This window comes from Phascolarctos cinereus, unplaced genomic scaffold, assembly GCF_003287225.1.
Source record: "Phascolarctos cinereus isolate Bilbo 61053 unplaced genomic scaffold, phaCin_HiC Scaffold_4;HRSCAF=312, whole genome shotgun sequence".
Lineage (NCBI taxonomy): Eukaryota > Metazoa > Chordata > Mammalia > Diprotodontia > Phascolarctidae > Phascolarctos > Phascolarctos cinereus.
The window spans coordinates 176,378,532-176,399,435 of record NW_027555847.1 but is presented as its reverse complement, the minus strand read 5'-3'; the positions used below and the strand labels follow the sequence as shown (position 1 = coordinate 176,399,435).

Here is a 20,904-nt window from a genome sequence, read left to right as displayed (position 1 = left end):
AATTAATTCTCTTCTATTTGTTAATTTGCTTTAAGCAGCAAATTAAAAAATCTTTCTCAAGAAACTTTATTCACTTAGCTGGTACATTTTTTTTTCAAAATTTGAGTTTTCCAGGAAATCTATGATTTTCTGTGTTTTATTAGTCCTTCCAGCAAGGCACATTGCAACCCCTTTCCACCTTATTAGATGGTCTTTAAGAATTGCTATTGTTCCCCTCCTCCGCAAAAAATCATCACTCAAGGCTTTGAATGTCCCAAAGTCTTACTTTGGCTGATCCCCATACAACATAGAGTCTGTCACCAGGCCAGTACTTGGCTCCTTTTTTACTTTTATATTTATATCTTAGCATCTAGCACAGAGCCTGGCACCTAGTAGGTGCTTCAGAAATGTTTGTTGATTCATTTCGCTTAGTCCTACTAGAGATTCCATTCTTTTGGCAAAGTCTTGAAAAATCCAAGGTCACCTTTACACTTAACCAAACATAACTAATAGACAAAGAAGTAATCTCTTTTTGGAAAGACTAGCCATGATGATAAGTGTCCTTTAATAAAATTATGATTTTTGTGAGGCTGTAAATTTTCTTTTCACATGCATATACAAACCATCCCAGAGAGAAAGAGACAATAATAATACATGACAGTAAGTGATAATTTGAATTTAGACTTCTAACCAGAAGGGTTCTTTGTTTTTGTTACTTGTTTTGGTAACAGAGTGACTTTGACAAGAGCAGAGGCCTCATCAATGTCACTGAACCTTGATGAGATGGATATCATGACTGGAATTATAGGATGGAAGGGGAGATTCAAAAGGAAGAAAAAATAAAGGGACATTTCTTGCCCACCTGCAAGGAGAAAGAAAACCCTCAACTTTCATTAACTATTGAGTCTCCTATGACCTAAATCCATTATGGTGCCTACACTCACTCTTGTGATCATTAGATCTAAGTCACCAGAGATCTGCTGAAATGAACCCTAACAAAAATTTTGAGAGAATGTGAATGCATTAGTGGGAAATCAACCAGCATTGATACTATAGGGGAATGTCTAGCTCAGCGATAAACATGCCAGTCTATCAAAAGTAACTTCTGCTGTATACTTTGAAAAATAAATCCTCAGCAATAATCCTAAGTGTATGATGTGTGTAGAGGCAACTCTGTGGCACAACGGATAGAATGCTGGGCCTCAGATCGGGAAGACTTGAGGTGATATTCTGCCTTCAATACTTACGTATCCCTTCAACTCTTTCAGCCTCGGTTTCCTTATCTGTGAAACAGGGATCAAAATAGCCCCTACTTCACAGGGTTGTTGTGAGGATTAAATGAAATGATGTGTAAAGTCCTTTTCAAACCTTAAAGTTCTATATAAATATTTAGCATTGTTGTTTTAAATTCATAATTATTAATAGATAATTACCTTTCCTCAGCCTAGCAAGGCCTACTCTGCTTTGTCATGAAAGAGAAAGATAGATGGAAAGACAGATGCCTAGCAGAAAGAGAAAAGGGAAAATGGGAAGAACAAGAGGAAACTTCTAGTTCCTTGTTCAGCTCTAAGACTGCTATTACTCTGTGGCCCACCTAAAGGGATGCTACTCTCTTCAGCCACCAGAAGGGAAGGAGAAAGGCAGTAGCAGGATGAGGCAGCTATTTGCATTGCCATTTGAGAGCCAGTGAGAAAGGTAGGAATGAAGCTGTCAAGGTCCTATACCTTCACAGTTGAGAGAAATCAAAAGAGCAAAGTCCTATCTTCTTCACCCTCCATACTTCTACTCAACTCCACCTCAAAGCACAGTATAATCTACTGTAGGCTTGGCCAATAGGCTGGCCCCCATCAAGTCAACAGAAAATCACTTCTCTCACAGCCTAGTCAAGAGAATCCTACTCCACTTAATAATGGAAAATTTCTTGATCCTGGGATCCATTGGGGAACACTGCTATGCTGGAGTAGGATTGGAGAATAAGGTACTATTCTATACCTTATTCAAACAACTATAAAGTATCAGGTGTTCATTATGGCATTACATGGGATAGCAGAGTTGGGGACACAGTTATAAGTTATCAGTTATTAACTATAATATCAGCAAAGGAATTGGTGCTGAGGATATCCCATAACACACACAAATAGTAAAATGCAGTTGTCCTTATGAAAACAGTTCAATAATTAACTTATTAATTTATTATATTAATGTATATTATAATTATATAAATATAATTATTTATTATTAATTAATTATTAATTATTAAATGTCTATTTAAGAAGAAATATATACAACATATATATTTACATACGTGTGTGTCAAAATCCATCCTACTTAAAAGGAAATATGATGGATGAATATAAAGGGAAGATAGAAGTAAACACTATTATGCTAGGAATATTTCAGTCAAGTGGAAGACATAATGACAAAGTGAATATAAATTGACAACGGAAATTGGACAAAGTTTCTACGTGCCTCTCAAACAGTCAGTGAACACTGAAAATACTACAGACATCAAACAGACAACTGTAGTCTGTATGGTGTAGAAGAAAGAATGCTGGACTAAGTGTTCGCAGTTTTCTGGTTTCAAATCCTGCCTCGGATATTTGGAAAGTGTGGGATTGTGAGAAAATCACTTAAGTTCTCTGATTTCCTGCTTCTTTCTCTGTAGCATGGGATAGTATTATCTGTAGCACCTATAACACAGGGCAGCTGTCAGGATCAAATGACATGCTATGCCTAAAGTGCTTTGCAAATATGTCTATGCAATATAAATTTCAGGTATTACTATTACTAACCACCAGACCAGATGGAGGAAATGGATGATGAATTCCTGATGCTGAATTCAAAGCCGACAAAGAGGAAGGATATAGCTGGGAGGAGGAACTTTAACTATTTTGACATCTGTTAGAGTTTGGTCTCATAAAACAGAGCAGTCACTATTTTTAAAAGTTTTGTTGTTGTCTTTTGTTTTTATGCCAGTAATTTCCTCTTCACCCCTCTTGCCCTCTTTTATTGAACCCTTCCTGGTAACAAAGAAAAACATTTAAGTGAAAACAGCCATCACAATGGCCACATCTGATGGCGGACGCTGCATTCCCCTTATACGATTTCTATCTCTATACTGAAAGATAATTTCCTTATCAGTTCACTAAAGACTGAGTGTATTATAGGCAATGAGAAAAATTCATTAGTTGTGCTGCTTTTTATTGTTATGGCTAATAAATCCTTTAACATTTATTTCAATTAAGAAGTATTTCTTTTCTCTCCTTTCCGTCCTATTGGAAAAAAAAAAAGAAAAACCAAACTCTTGTAGCAAATATTCATAGTGAAGCAAAATAAATTTCTATATTGGCTATGTCCAACAACTATATGTCTTATTCTCTGTCTTGAGTCTATATTCTCTCTCTCTCTCTTTCTCAGGAGGTAAATAGCACACTTTTTCATCAGTCCTCTGGAATTATGGTTAGACATTGCATTGTTCAGAGTTTTTAGGTATTTGAAAGTTGTTTATGTTAGCAGTGTTTTTATTACTGTATAAATTATTCTGGCTCACCTCATTTTACTCTGCATTAAGTTCATAAAGTCTTCCGAGGTTTTTTGAAACAATCCCTTTCATAATTTCTTATGGAATAATAGTATCTCATTACATTTATATATCATCTGTTCAGGCATTGTCCAATCAATGGGTACTCCCTTAATTTCTAATATTTTGCCACTACAAGAAGAATAAAACTGATGCATTCTTGACCCACTATGCTTGACTCACATAATTTCATCTTTCAAAAGATAGAAAAATAAATGAGGGGAATTACAATTTTGACCCTTATTCTGACCAATAAGGAGGAACCGTTAAAAGTAACAGGAACTAAAAAAAATTAAATTAAATGGATTAATATTTACAGAAATTCAAAAATTTCCAGATAAATAGTAAAAGAAATAGAGAATCTAAACACAATCTGAGAGGCAGAAATTGTATAAGTCATAAATGAACCCTCAGAGAAAAGATAGTGGACCCTAATAACCTTAGAAATGAATCCTACCAAACATAAGCAGGATTAAGTCCTTGCACTACATAAATTGTTTGCAAAAATAGGGACAGAGAGCACAACATTAAATTCCCTCTATGAGGCAAATATAGTCCTCATATCTAAACTAGAAAGAGATGAAATAGAGAAAGAAAACTATGATAGGCCTTTTAGGCTTGTTTTCAAGTTTAATTATTGTCATTATTGTTATGCTGGGTCTATTTGCTTTACTCTGCATTATTGTATTCATATCTTCTCTGATTTTTTAATATTCACCATTTCTTGCCACATAATATTACATTACACCCATATATCACCTTTTATTCAGCTACTCCCCACTTTATGGGCACCCACTTTGTTTGCAGAATTTTGATGCCTCAGAAGTGCTTCTATTAATATTTTGAAATCTACAGGCATTTTCCTATTTTAGCCCTCCTTGGTCAAATGCCAGGCAGTAAGATCACTGGGTTAAAGATTGTAAACCTCTACGTACTGACTTTTGTCACATGATTCCAAATTGTTTTCTGGAATTACTGAGTTAATTCACAACTCTAATATTGCATTTCTCTGCCTGTCTTCCCTTCTAACATCAACTCCCTTTCTAACATCAACTATGTCCATTCTCAAAAAGCATTTCTGCCAATTTGAAAGGTACAAGGTGAAACCTAGGTTGTTTTCATTTCTATCTCTCTAATCGCTGATTTCAAGCAATCTTTTTTATAATAGTTGGTAGTTTCGAAATATTATTTTGAAAACTATTCACATCAACAGACAACTTATCTATATAGACATGGATGTTATATATTTGAGTAAATTCCTAATGTATCTTGGATATTAGACTTTTATCAAGAAATTTAAATATTTTTCTCCCTAATAAACAGTTTCCTTTCTTCCCTGCATTGATTTTATTCTAGGAGGGGAAGCTTTTTTAATGTGATGTGACTCTATATTTACATCATGTTTCCATTGGCAGTTTATTGTGAGATATGGTTACAGGTTATTGCTCTAAACGTATTTTCTGTCAAACTGCCATCTAATTTTCCAAGTAATTATTGTCATATAAAAAGTACCTCATTGAGTAATATGTTCTTATGTTTATTGAAAACTAGACCACTATATTCTCACTTACCTAGTCTAGTGATTGTTGTTTGTTTTTGTTTTTGTTTTGTTTTGCTTTTAGGGATAGGGACTGCACCATGATTTCATTGATATAGGGAGCTATTGGATGAGAAAATTTGTTCTACCAGTTCAGATCAGCACCTTCTCTGCAATTCAATAGTCTTACAGAGTTACTTAGAATACTAAGAGATTAAGTAATTTTCCCATCATAGAACCATTATGTATTAGAGATAGGATAGGAACCCAGTTCTTCCTGACTCTTGAAGCCAGCTCTTTATCCACTATGCCAGAGTTAGTTCCCTTCTATTTTTTAAAATAGTACCAAATAGTTTTGATGAGAACCACATGATAATTTACTTTGAGATCTGGTAATTCTATGCTGCCATCACTCCTACTTTTTTTCCATTATTTCCCCAGGCATACCAAATCTTTTGTTCCTCCAAAAGACTCTTATTATTTTTGTCTTTAAAGGAGACATTTGGCGTTTATTGTCTTTAATCCCTTTGCTACTTTTTATAACATCTCTGGCCTGTGTGTGTTCAGGTTGCTTCCATATTCCTAAACCTACTATGGGAGAAGGGGAGGAGAAGAAAATCTTTATTTGAATGACAATGGGAAGTCACAGAAGGTTTTGGTTTTTGTTTTGTTTTGCTTTGCTTTGTTTTTCTGGTTGTTTTTTGTTTGTCTGTTTTTTTGTGAAGAAGTGCCATTGTTATAGAAATCCCGTGAGATTAGTCAAACGGCAAGCAAAGTGAGGGATAGATAAGAAAGGGGACAGAATGAAAAGAAGAAAACTATTTGGGAAACTATTACAATAATATACATGATATGGCGTGAGGATTTGAATGAGTAAGGTTGCAATGGGAATGGAAAGGATGGGCATGGATGAAAGAGACATTGCAGAGCTAGAAGCAACAGGATTTCACAGCTGATCTGATATGTTGAGTATGGGAGAGTATAGTAAAAGATAACTAAAGATATCAACATCAGTTACTAGAAGCTCAGTGATGCCAGCAACAGAAATAGAAAAGACAGCCCTGGTTTAGGACAGACAGGTTTGGGAAGGGGCAGTGGAATCAGCTCAATTTTGGCATATTGATCGAGGCAACATTAACACATCCAGGTGGAGGTATTGGATAAATATCTAGAAATACAGAACTGTGGGAAGTGGAGGATAAAGATATGGTTTGGGAGTTATATACTGAGGTAAAAACTAATTTTGGATAATCAATGAGACCGTATAACAGATCAGAAGAAGGAAAGAAGAGGGCCATGGACAAAACTTTAGAGAACACTCATGTTTAAGGGAAAAGAAGCCAGGAAAATAATTAGAAAAGATGTGGTCAGAGATAGGAGAAACTTGAGGGGTCTGTATCAGAGAGAATAAAGTACCAGCAAGGAAGAGACTTTCTATTGTCTTTTCTGCAGGTAGCTGGGTGGCACAATAGTTAGAGTGATGGGCCTATACTCAGGAAGAAATGAGTTCAAATCTTGTCTCAGATACTCACTAACTATGTAACACTGGGCAAGTCATTTAACCTCTATATCTCAGTTTCCTCAGCTGAAAAATGGAGATAATAACAGCACCTACCTCCCAAGTTATAGTAAGATCTCAAATAAGATGATAATTATAAAATGCTTAGCCCAGTGTACCTGGTAACAGAGTAGGTGCTTCATAAATGCTTGTTTCCTTTCCCCTTCCTTCTACAGTGTCAAACGTCAAGGAGGTCATACAGGACAAATCCAGGGGAAAAAAAGATAGCATTTAAGACAAAGACATAAGGATCCATAGAGAGATGAGTTTCAGGAGAGTGGTTGGAATGGAAGCCATATTACAAGAGACTTAGTAAAGAGAAGGTTGTGAGGAAGTAGACTCAGGGCTCATAAAGTACTATTTTGAGAAGTTTGAAAATAAAATGAAAGGGAGAGACAGGATGGCAGTTGGAGACAATTGTGAATTGAAGAGAAGTTTCATTTGTTTGTAAGTATAGCAGAAATGAGAAGGCCCAAGATTTAGTGGATAAAGTGCTAGACATCGAGTCAGAACTAATGAGGTTTAAATCCCACCTGCCATGTGTACTACCTATGTGACCTAGACGTGACCTTTCTGGACCTTCCTCATCTACAAAACGAAGGAAACTTAATTGCCTCAAGGATCCTGCCATGCTTATGGTTCTTTAACAAGAGGACTTTTTATAACCCAAGGTAGAGCTGCCAGTAGAGGGGGAGATTTAAAATACATAAGAGGGGATGAGAACATGGTATGGAAGGTACAAGTGGATGGGTCAGTTCACATTATAATCAGAGATAAGAGGGAACGATGTGAACATAGTTTAAGACATTGAAAAATTTGGGGAAGAAGAGGGAAAAGGGGTTATTCAGGTTCCATATGCCCTTTTGAAAACGGTTAGCTTATTTTGTGTGTCATACTGGAAAACTGAATTGTAAATAAAACACATATATTGCAATTCTTCTAGATTGTTTTAGGATTTACTGATTTGAATTCATTTGAAAATCATCATAAAGCAGGTATGTAAAATGCCAACTGATCAATTTGAAACAAAGACTGTTTCAAATGGCTAGATATTCTTGGGAATTATTGCCCCAGAATCCTTCTACCTAATGCCATCGGGAAGAATCAAATTATTAATTAACCCAAAAGGCAATGAATGGGAAGCTAAGTATGTTGGATATAGCCAGCAACTTTGGATTTCCTGTGATGACTTGAGCATGAAAAGTGGCATAAAAGTCTGCTTACAACTTTTGACCCATAACTACCCTCTTCGAAACATACTTTGAGATCCATTGGCGTCTTTCCTGTTCCTCATGTAACACACCTCATCTCCTGACTATGAGTATTTTCACCGGCTAGCTCCTATGCCTGGAGCTCTTTCCTTCCTCAGCTTTCTTGTTTCCTTCAGGTCTCAGCTAAAGTCTCACCTTTTACAAGAAGCTTTTTCTAGTCTTCCTCAATCTTCAGTCTTCCTCAGACTGTAAGGTTCATCTCCAACTTACACATCCTGTGTACACATCTTGTTTGTACGCAGTTGTTTGCATGTTATCTTTCCCATTAGAATGTGAGCTTCTTGAGAGCATGGACTCTTTGCTTTTTTTCTTTTTTTTTTTTTTTGGTACCCTCAATGCTTAGCACACTGGCTGGAACACAGTAGGTGCTTAATAAAAGCTAGATAGGCAGTGGAATAAAGTGCTGGACTTGGGGTTAGGAAGACATGAGTTCAAACATGGCCTTTGACACTTACCAGCAGTGTGACCCTGGGCAAGTCATTTAACCTCTATGTACCTCAGTTTCCTTTCCTATAATAACATCAAAGGGGATGACACAAAATGTAATAAGAATATTGCGCTTCTAAGGTTGTTGTGAGGATCAAATGAGATATTATTTGTGAAGTGTTTTTCAGACCTTAAAGTACTATATGTTATATGAATACTAGGTACTATAGTAGAAGAATAAAAAGAAGGCCCTAAAGGGCATTGGGTAGAATATTTACAGAAGGACATAGACAAGGATTGCAGGGGATGAGATGGTGTTCTTGGGTTGAGATCCATGTTTTACAAAGAGAGTGCACACACACTGATAAAATTGTAGCTCTACAACAGATAGTACCATTAAAATTAGGAAATGTGGAGAATGAAATGTTTCATTCAAATTTACGCAAGGGATACCACAATTCCTGTGTTTCTATCATGCTTAAGGAGACTGTCTACTTAAAAAGACTCATGCCTTGGGTTTGGAAGCCTATCCTTTAAATCTTTACCAATGAATTCAGACTTAACTCTTTACACATCAGATATTTCAAAAATCAATGAGAAATAGCAAGCTTGTTTTGTGGCTTTGAAATCTGATAGGGTGTCAGTAAAAGGGGAAGAAAAGGAATAGAAAAGCCTACTTTGGCTACTAGAATTCTGTGTCTGCCACAGTCCCCAAGCAATTTTTACTAATATGCCAGCAATGATGCAAATGATTGTAAATTTCCAAACTTGTGTGAATTGTTTGATGAATAAGGAGAAAACCTCATACCACAAAAACATCTGCAAAATATTCAAATCCTTTGTATTTGGTCAGGAAAACTGTATATAGCAAACCACCAGGAATTACATAAGCTTGGATAAATCTGCAACCAGCCTGTCTTCTCCTCCAACAATACATTCTTTGCCATTTTGTGATGGTCATAGAACGTCAGTGTTAACAGACAGGAGAAAACTTTACCCTTTTTTAAACACAAAAAATCCTAACACTTTCTCCCTTCCCCCAAAAAAATCTTTAAGAAAGTATGTTTTAGAATTTTTATTTATCATATAGAATATTTAAGAACAAAATATATTTCATTCAGGGAAATAATGCTGTAATACAATTATACAGATACATGTTTGTGTATATATAAAATATATAGCTATATTTCATATCTCAATATATAACATATGCAACATGTTTTATATACATATTTATACACATGTACATACATATATATATATGTATATATATATATATGTTCTCTGATACTGTCCTGTCTACCCATCCAGCCAATGTAGAATAATGATGAGAAAAATAAATTTTTTCCTTATCTAAAATGACATTTCGGTATATTTCAAATGGTATACAGTGTAATTTGAGTCATTTGTCTCAGGATGGAGTACCCAGTACGTTGTCATAGATAGTAGTTGTTGGCCTCTCCCCCACATTTATACTTCTAATTCATATCCATTATGACAGCTTCATACAACAATGATAAGAATATTTTTTTCTATTTTACACAGAGTGCTGGCTGGTAGTCTGGTTTCTATTTTGTTTTTGTTTTACTATGACTAAGCCATTTAATCCCTCTGATTTTTAATTTGCTCAAATACAAAATCAGGATATTAATACACTTTTGATCCCACAGGATTATAATGAGAAAAGCACTTTGTAAACCAGATGGGGCTATAGAAGAGTGCTTTGCAAATAGCATCTCATTTGATTCTCACAACCCTGAGAGAAAGGTGCCATTGTTATCTCTAAGTTACAGTTGAGGAAGCTGAGGCAAAAAGAGGTTAAGTGATTTCCCCAGGGTCACACAGTTAGTATGTATCTCAGACTGGATTTGAACTCAGGTCTTCCTGACTCCAGGTCCAAAGCTGTATTTACTGTACCACTTAATTGCTTTGTAGGGTAGAGAAACTATCAATTCAAGTCTATACCTTCTCTGGAACTTACAGTTTCAAAGAATAGCCTAAAGCACTGAGAAGTTAGGTGATTAACCCAGGGTCACATAGCTAGTATGTCCCAAAGGCCAGACTTGAATTGAAGTCTTCTTGACTGCAAGACTGGATCACTGCTGTCACATTAGCTCTCAAAATTGTATAGGTCTTAAGACTTACAAAGTATTTTCCTCATAACAACCTTGTGAGATTGGATTGTGATTAGAGTTAGAAAGAAACAGTATGAATTAATAAAAGGCGTTGGGAAGAGGAGAGGGAGACAGAGGAAGCACAAGAGAGAATAGAAGTAGAATAGCAAAAAAAAGGGGGGGAGGGGGAAGAAAATAAAAATAAAAGAGGGTTATTGAGGCATCTTTTTTTAATATAGACAAAAAATCCCAGAAGAAAAAATAAGAAACAAGCACAGACCATTAGGACAGTTTTGAAAGCTACAGGATGAACTCATCGATTTTAAAAGAAACACAAGCTGAAAATAATATAGATGTGTATGTAGTTTCATGTACAGTCTTCTTTATCTGTTCTACTTCTGTATGCAAATGTCAGTTTTATTTAATTTTTGTTGTTTAGAATAAAAATAAAGTTTAAAAATATGTTGGTGCCTGATATATACATACTACTTGGCTAGTCTCCTCAGTAGAAGCTCTTCGTACCAATGTAGTCACAGATCTAAACCACAGATATCTATAGCTAGCTGGCTGTCTCTTCCTTTAGAGTTTTGCTTCCATGCTTCTTCATGACCTAGATTCTTATGACCTGGGTTCTTATAGAATCACTCAAGGAACGTCAGCTCATGCAGCTCCTCCTACTCAGTTGAATAGGTTCTAAATGCACACCCTTTGCTAGATTGACTGTGCATCTTCTGTACAAGGACCAACCTTACTAAGTTTGGAAAACTAATCAAAAGGTGGATCCTCTTGGAGGTGTTGGGGGAGTGGTGGTTAACACCAGTCAGCAAGGATAGCAATTCACTAAACTGTACTAACGTGTGGAATGATTGCAGTTGATATCAGTAGTGTGAGAAGCAACATGGGTGAAATCATTGATACCGGATATATACTATATATATGTGTATATTTATTTATGAAATTGTGGAATAAACACTTTAAAAATTATTTAAATCAACATTTTAAAAAATTTTATCCTGAACTTCAGAAATAAAACAAGCATTTTCAAAACATAGTAGAACAGAGAGAAAAATTGCACATGAAACTGAAAATCTAGTATGTACAACTTGGTATTCCTTTTAAATATATAATAAAGTTATCACATAACTTTCCTTTTTTTCCCTTTTTTTCTTCCCCCCTTGCCCTAGAGATGGTTACTATTAGACACAAATATGTATGTGTGTATGTATGTATGTATGTGTATGTATGTAAAACCATTACCATGGAAATAAACACAAACATAAAAATAGTCTAAGGACAGATATTTGACTATCATGCAAAATAATCATATCACTTTGTGGGGAGGGAGGTGCCTAGACCTGTGACTTCAATGGTATAAGAAACTCCAAGTGAGGAAACTCTCTCTACCCATGAAAATCAGCAACTAGTCTGCAAATTATAATCTTATAGGTTTCTAAGATTTAGAGAGTTGTCTGGGACACAGAGTAATTAAATGACTTATCCAAGGTCACATAGGTAGCATGTATCAGTGGCAGGACTTGAACCCTTCTTCCTGACTCGAAGGCAAACTCTGTTTACTAAGACATGCTACCTCTAATTTTTTTAAATATGTCATATAAATGGAAAGTAATCAGTGTTATTAGTTTTGTTTCTTTCTCAAAGTGAGAAGACAAGGAGGAGCGGAGCTTGAAATGTGATTATGGCAGGGCCAGATACTAAATGATACTTTTTTCCCCCCATTTTATTTTTGTCAGTATTGAAAATATTGTTTCAGATAATGGTTGAAAATGTTTAAAAATGTTTCATTTTTACCTTTTTGTAGGGATCTAGGTAGTTTGCCTTTACTTTTGTCTCAAGCTGGGTAATATTCAGGGGTATACTAGAGTAAGCTTGACATGGGTTCCAAAACGCAGTTGCTAAGTTTTCAGAATGAGCACATATACCTCAGAAATAGTGCTACAGATCAGATTTTGCTTTGTAGTTTCATTGATTATCTAAACAAGAAAACAATGGAGGCAACGTTAGTAATGCAGATTAAATTTAAAAGTGTGCTTTGCATACAATTCTCACCCCCTCCAAATGCAATTGTCAAACATTTACTACCATATCCAGTTATATTCCTTGAATTAAATATTTCTTATAATCTAGAATCTGAATATAGTTCTATAACTTTTCTTTTTCAATATCCATGAGTTGGGGATTTATAAATAGATTAATAATCCACAAATGTGGATTACTAATATGGATTCAATAAAGTACTGCCAAGGATTTGCATTAATTCATGCATAGGTTTTCATATTTAATTCTGATGATTTGGAGAATTTAGGGAATTGAGGGAACATTTTATAATTTTCGTATAAAAATCTCAACCAAATTGTTAAAATTTTCCCTAAATGGGTTTGAGTTTATTAGACGAATTGAAGACTCAGATACAATTTGTGTGTAGGTAAAAATGTATTGAAAAATTGATGAACTTTGCTATAAATCTTGATCTTTAAAACTGTCAAATTCAATGTTTTTAACTTTAAAATATTTCAGGTTTATGTTATTAACTAATTTTTTAAACTCTTCCCCTTAACAATCAACAAACCAGTATAAAGAAAGAAAGGTGGGGAAGGAGCACGGTGCAGTGGAAAGTCTGGGATTTGGAATTAGAGGGTTCAAGTGTGACTTTGGGTGGACCATTTCCTCTATTTAAGTTTCCTCACGTGACTATAAAATGAGGAAGTTGGACTACATGACCCTGAAGGTTCCTTTCCTGTCTAAGTCTATTATTCTAAGTTACACCATCTGATGATGTCTCTTCACACCAATTGCAAATATCTCTGGGTTCAATCTATTATTACTAAAACATTTTTTAACTAAGGCGGACTATATATGAACTTCATTTAAGCCCAGAGACAACTTTTTTGGCTGCTCTGGGCTTCTGGCAAATAAAGAAGTGACTGTGTGCTTTATTTCCTGTGGTCACTTCTATAATTTTCACTCTTACATCAGGGTCATAGAACATGATTAGTCATGGTGAGTCATCTTTCTCTTGCTGGTATGTGGTCACCATGACCTCTCAACCCACCAATTAATTGAAAGTTAGAGGGTGTTCATATTGACCTCAGTGAGTGAGGGTGTAGTTCAGACTATTCTGAAAAAAAAAAAAACAAGGGTTGTTTTGTTTGTTTGTTTTGTTTTGTTTTGCTTTTATTTTTATTGGTTGTAAGAAATAAAGATCTTTTGGAAGTAAAAGTTTGTGGACGAGTAAAAATTTGCCAGAGACCACATTGGCAATTGGAAAGTGGTTTTCCAGATGACACTTTTCTCAATGAGTTTTCTTTAAAAATAGGCAAAGGAAGAATTCTCTTTTTTAAGGTATTAGTGAACCTTTATCATAAGTCTTTTGGACTTCTTCCAGTCTTGCAGTAAACTTATTAGGTTCTGTTTAGAGTCTTAGAATTTCAGAGCACGAAGGGAACCTCAGAAGTCATTGAGTCCAACCCCTTCCTATAGCATCAATCCCTTATAACATCCCTCACAGAAAATGGTCATCAAGCTTCTTTACTCTCCAGTGATGATAAAAATGGCTACCTAGTAAGGCAGCTTATTCTATTTTTAAGTGGCTCTCACTATTAGGAATTTTTGTATTTTTTATATTTAAATTTTACTTCCTAGAATTTCTACCAATTATTCCTAGCTCTGCCCTTTAGAACCTATTGAAATAAATCTGATCTTTCTTATACCCAACATCTCTTCAAACACTCTGAAGGTTAAAAAAAAATGCCACTACAATCTCAGCCCCTAAATCTTCTCTTAAATATAAGTTACAATCTACTATGTATTATTTATGCGTATGTTGTAGCCTTTCTGTTGTCATTCAGTTTTTTCAGTCATGTCCAACTCTCCCATTTGTGGTTTTCTTGGCAAAGATACTGGAGTGGTTTGCCATTTCCTTCTACAGCTCATTTTATGGATGAGGAAACTGAGGCAAACAAGGTTAAGTGATTTGCCCAGGGTCACACAGCTAGTTAAGTGTCTGAGGCTGGATCTGAATTCAGGTCTTCCTGACTTCAGGCCCAGCTCTTTATCCACTGTACTTCCTAGCTGCCCCAAGCCTTTTTTTAAGATAATAAGCTCTGAGGGCAAAATTAATTTTGGATTTCTCTAAGCACCAGAGCGCAGTGTTCTCGTACATAATATTTAGGAACAGCAGATTGGTACAGTGGATAAAGCCCTGGTCCTAGAGTCAAGAAGACCAGAGTTCAACTATGGACTCAGACACTTATTAGATACATGATCCTGGACAAGTCACAACCTCTGCCTCAGTCTCCTTATCTATAAAATGGGTATAATAACAACACCTACATCTGAAGGTTATTGTGAGGATCACATAAGACAGTAATTGTAAAGCACTTAGCACAGTGCCTGGCATGTGGTAAGCACTACATAAATGTTAGCCATCATCATTATTGTTAGTATTATTTTTATCGTTATCACAGCAGGCACTTAATAACTTTGGTTGAATTTCATTGAATACAAAAGAATATAGATTCTTCTTAATCCAATCTGCCTGTTTTTCAGACTCTTTGATACTCGATATAGTATTCGAGAGAATGGACAGCTTCTAACCATTCTGAGTGTGGAAGACAGTGATGACGGTGTGTACTGCTGTACCGCCAACAACGGAGTAGGAGTTGCTGCTGAGAGTTGTGGAGCCTTGCAAGTAAAAATGAGTAAGTACCACCAATTAAAATATTAATCAATAAATAAGTTAATTAACTAAAAGTGATAGGAAGACCTTTAGACCAAAAGTCATAACTTTCCTAGATTTTTTTAAAAAAAAGTCTACTATATTGCGAACTATTCAGTTTTAAAAACACTATTAACCTTTGCTTGCCCAGTAATTCAGTCTCCATAGTACTTTTAGTAGAAAATTGACCCATTTAAAACATTTTCATAAAGGTATCTTGCAGTGACAACTAGATGTAGACAAAGTAGGTGTGGTTCATGCTTTAAAGTAGGGTTTTTACTATCACCATTTCTAAGCTCCCTTCCAGCCCAAAGAGTCTAGGATTTTATGATAAGTAAAATCACAACTTCTGAAATCCAGGAAGTTTCCAAGTTATTTTGGGTTTCATTCGGCATACAAAAACTAAAATATGATTTGGCCCACTTGTGACAAATGATATTCATTCCCATTCAAAGCTGCTGCTTTGGAGTCCTTTTGTTTCATTAAACAAGTTAATGGAACTATATATTTGCATAGTTCCTTCCCTAAAATATATATACATAGTGTATCTGATTTTATCACTGTAGTAGCTCTGAGGAGTCGATGCTGGCAGATACTGTCTTCGTTTTGTAGCTGATGAAGCCGAGGTAGAGGTAGGTAAAAAAATGACTTTGTGGGACTCTTGAAGCTTTTGATACCAAGTCTAGTTCCTTTAGGGCAGCTGGGTGGCACAGCAGATAAAGTATCCAGCCTGGTGTCAGGAAGACTCATCTTCATGAATCCAAATCTGGCCTCAATTTCCTCATCTGTAAAATGAGCTGGAGAAGGAAATGGCAAACCACTGCAGTATCTTTGCCAAGATAATCCCAAATGGGGTCACAGAGAGTCATACATGACAAACATGACTCAGCAACAGTTGGTTCCTTTTCCATTACACAACACTGGATGTTGTATTGTAAACAGCACTGAACTAGAAATCATGGGACTTGGGTGAAGGGAAAATAATTGGAAGAACAGTCTAAGTTGGATGGTATAGCGCCAAAAGAAATTGTCCTTGGAAATAGAATTTAGTTATGATGGATACATCCACTGGTGAAAATCCACTAGGCTGTGCTCCATGTTCAAACATAAAAGCACCTCATTCAGTCATCTTTGAGGGAGTCCTTAGCTTTGTCCTATTTCTGTGATAATGGCAAGTAGATAAGGGAGCAGCCCGTGAAAGAAATGACATGCATCCCCCCTCACAATAGCCCATTCTTCGAAGACAGTCTTTCATTATGTTTTAGTAACGTAAGAAAGTCTAGAGTGAAATAAAAGAAACACAGTGTAGTTCCCACAAAGATTCTCTTGTGCATGTTATTCTAATGGGCATTTTTAACTGGGCAATCTCTTTACCACTCTACAGCTCATGTTACGTGATCATTGGTAGAAAATTGCCTTTGGGAGGTTGACAGCCAGTGTGTTATGGAGCCATCTCTCAATACGGTGCCTGTCACATAGTAATTTCATTAATTAATTAATTAACTAGTCAATTAATTTCTCCAAATGTATTAAAACAGTTTCATTTTGGCACAATGGATAGAGTGCTGGGCTTGGAGTCAGGAAGTTGCTTTTCAGTCTTTTTTCAGTCGTGTCCAACTCTTTGTGCCCCCTTTGGGGTTTTCTTGGCAAAGACTGGCAAAATTTCCTTCTCCAGCTAATTTTATAGATGAGAAAACTGAGGCAAACAGGGTTAAGTGACTTGCCCAGGGTCACACAGTTAGTGTATGAGGCTGGATTTGAACTCAAGAAGATGAGTCTTCTTGACTCCAGGCCTAGCTCTCTACCAAATGTGCCACCTAGCTGCCCCTTCCTGGGGTAAGGAAGATCTGAATTTAAATTCAGTCACAGATCTTCTTATCTGTGTGACCTTGGGCAAGTCACTTAAGCTCCATTTGCTTGTTTCCAAGTTTCCTTGACTATAAAATAGAGACAATGATGGTACTTGCCTCCTAGGGTTATTGTGACAATCAGATGATATAATAATTTGTAAAGGGCAAAGCACAGTGCCCGGCACATAGTAGGTACCTTGCTGAGTTGTTTTTCAGGCATGTCCAACTCTTCGTCATCACATTTGGGGTTGTGTTGGCGACGATACTGGCCATTTCCTTCTCCAGTGCATTTTACAGATGAGAAACTGAGGCAAACAAGGTTAAGTGACCTGTTCAGGATCACAAAGCTAGTAAGCATCTGAGGCCAGATTTGAACTTAGGTCTTCTTGTATCCAAGTCCGGTGCTCTATCCACTGTGCCATGTAGCTGCCCTAGTAAGTAGGTGCTTAATAACTGCATTTTCCTTCTCCACTCCCACTCAAAGAATCATTTTGCAAAACCTTCCCCTCCCTGTACGAAATTTTATTCTAATTATATTATACTTGAAAAGACCCTGGATAAGATATCAGAAGAACTGGGTTGGAGTGGAGATGCTGTCAATAGCTAATGTTGGACAAATTCTTTAACTTCACTGAGTTTTGGCTGAAGCTGCTGTAAACCTGGGTATACTGCCTGCCCAACCTCACAAAATTATTTTATTTTATTTTTTTCCCTTTTGGTGAGGCAATCAGGGTTAAGTGACTTGTCTGGGGTCACACAGCTAGTAAGTAGTAAGTGTCAAGTGTCTGAGGCCATGTTTGAATTCAGGTCCTCCTGACTCCAAGGCCAGAGCTCTATCCACTAGGCCACCTAGCTGCCCCACAAAATTATTTTAAAGGATCAAATGAGCTCCTTTGACATCTTAGAGAATACTCTGGGCTAGGTGTCAGGAGACCCAGCTTCTCATCCTAGTTCTGCCTACTGATAACTGTGTGACTTAAGGTAAATCACTTCTCTCTGGGCCTCCGGTTGCTTATCTATAAAGTAGAATGGTAGAGCAGTATGATGTGATGGACAGTGATAAATCTGGGGTCAAAGGTTCCAGCTCTGCCTCTCATTAGTTGTTTAGTTGTAATTTGAACAAGTTGCTTCATTTTACTAAACTTTAGATTGTTCATCATTAAAATTATTTTAAAAGGAAGGGATTAAACTATGTAACTTCTAATAATAATAGGCATAGTAACAGGGATTTGATCTATGATTTCCATGTGGAAACTTTTATAGGAAACTTCCATGTGAAGAAATCCACTGTATCAAAAACATATTTACATAATGCGTTAAGGTTTTTCAAGTGCTTTCTTCATGTCAGTCTTGTGATACAATTCATATACAGTTATCCCTTCCACATAGCATGGATTAGGGTCATGGTGCACCCCCCCCCCCTCACCACCAATCTGGGAAATCTACATTAAAAAATTTTAGCCCTCCCTTCATACTAGAGAAGAAGTCTGAATTATCATGGTATTAAAAGATAAAATATGTTCTGAGTTTCTAAACTTTTTCTGTGTCATCTGCTGGCCTTTGTGTGTTGTCTGTGGCTTCCATAAAACCCCCCAAAAAATAATTACCATTTAATTTCTTATGCTGATCCATGATATATCAGAACAGTGATGGGAAAGTCTCAGTGTGGAAGGGATAACTTTAAATATTATCCATACTCGACACATTAAGGTTAATTTACTTACCCATGGTCACACAGCTAATAACTTTTTGTTGGTGGTGGTCAGTTGTTTCAGTCCTGTCTGACTCTTCGTGACCCCATTTGGGGTTTTCTTGGCAAAGATACTGGAGTGGTTTGCCATTTCCTTCTCCAGCTCATTTTATAGATGAGGAAACTGAGGCAAACAGGGTTAAGTGATTTGCCCAGGGTCACAAAATTAGTAAGTGTCTGAGATCAGATTTGAACTCAGGTCTTTCTGATTCCAGACCCCAGTACTCTATTCCCTCTTCCACCTAGCTGCCCCACTAATAACTATGCATTGTAATTTGAACTTGTCTCCTAACTTCAAGTCCAATATTTATTACACTAGAACATGCTGCCTCTAAGGTTCTAGCTCCAAGTTTATGATTCTATATGTATATGACACAGGTGCCGTTTACTTCTAAAACTCTGTGACAATACTTGTGAAAATGAAAAGTACAAAATGCTGTCAAGAAGTGTTATTAGCCAGTCAGCTAGCATTTATCAAGTGTCTACTAGTGCCAAGAACTGTGTTAAGCACTAAAGATAAAGAAGAGAAAAAATCCTTATTCTCAAGGAGCTCACAGTCTAGTTTATCATCCAGCATAAAATCATTTCAGCTTTTTTCAGTAAATTAGTTTAATTGCAATTTTAAAAAATCAAAGGCAAAATCCCATTATATACCTGATATTATTTGGCTCTTTGTGAGTGCATGATGCTTTACATTGTAAGTGTATCCTGGGACAAGCTGTATGTAGACTGTGTGTTTCAAAATTGGTAATTTAGCATACATCAAGACAAAGATATTGAAAAGCCATGAAATTCAGTGCTTGCACGGTTGTGGGAAAATGCTCTTTCATTGCTGATGAGATTGAAAACTCTCAGGATTTTTCTGGAGGACAAGCTGGTAGTATAGAGTAAAAGTTACAAAAATAATCTTTGATCCAGTAATTCCATTGTTTGAAACGTATACTGAAAAGTGTCGTAGGATGTCATAAAAGAGGGACGTAAGGAGAGAGGGAGAAAGAGAGACAGCTATTTACAGATTTTACAACAGTATAAAATATAATTTTAGAAACTCAGAAGTAATCTAAATACCCAACAATTGGGAAATAGTTAAATAAAATGAGGCTTATTTAATTGAATACTATAAAGCCATTAAGTCCAGCAAGTATGAAAAAGTAAAGAGAAATATTTGGCATGAAAGAATAAAAGTGAATGGGAATAAGTAAACAAACAAAAATCCCTAATGGAGGCTCAGAGAGAGTGACAAAAAAATTTCATTGTGATATTTACTGAAGCTTATTAAGCTAAAGCTATTACTTGCTAAAGCAATTTTAATTGTATTTATGCTCAATATTAATTTTAATCATTTAATAATTTAGTTAAAAATAAAATACATAAGGAAGCTGCTTTCTTCAGTGAGTCCTTTGACAAGTGAAAAAAAATCACAAAGTGTCTAATCACTAATTCATAATTAAATTTTTTCCTCAGTTTTGCTTAGCCCAACAACCACTTAATAACATTTAAAAAATAATTTACTTCTCTTATAACACTAATTTCTGTGGGTTAAATTAACATTTAACTTTTGGAAATTTAATACCTCAAGAATGTTTCAGAATTGCTTGTGAAAGTATTTGCAATTACATGACTACTGATAAAAAACATTTTGATCTTTTAAATTATTCTACCTGGACTATAAATGTGAATGGACACTAAATTTACTGTATTGTAAACATTTATTCTGTTTTAATATCTATAAAATACTCAGTTCTTGGTTTGGGCCTTTTTCCTTGTAGAGCCTAAAATAACACGTCCTCCTATCAACGTAAAAATAATAGAGGGATTAAAGGCAGTCTTGCCATGTACCACAATGGGCAATCCCAAGCCTTCAGTGTCATGGATCAAAGGAGACACCATACTCAGGGTAAGTTTCTAAAATAGTGTATTTAATATAAAATATTTATTTTCAAAGAGTTTATAATAATTTTATTAGTAATTCACATGAGTTACATAATTTCATTTTTATATCTTCTGGACTGTCATCATAGCTTCCTAATTGATCTCTCAGTGTCTAGTTGCTCCTTGTCATCCAAGTGCTGATGCTAAGTTCTTTCACCAATCTGCCTGTCAT

General features: G+C 35.8%; 1 protein-coding gene across 1 annotated transcript in view; it reads left to right on the top strand.

Moving 5' to 3' along the window:
* The window catches only part of LOC144456515 (muscle, skeletal receptor tyrosine protein kinase-like), a 57,109-nt gene that overhangs the window by 26,897 nt on the left and 9,308 nt on the right, over nt 1-20,904 (top strand). Inside the window, exons 3-4 of the mRNA XM_078151728.1 lie at nt 15,032-15,183; nt 20,570-20,697. Of these exons, the coding sequence (XP_078007854.1) occupies nt 15,032-15,183; nt 20,570-20,697 (280 nt within the window). The remainder of the gene's footprint in view (nt 1-15,031; nt 15,184-20,569; nt 20,698-20,904) is intronic.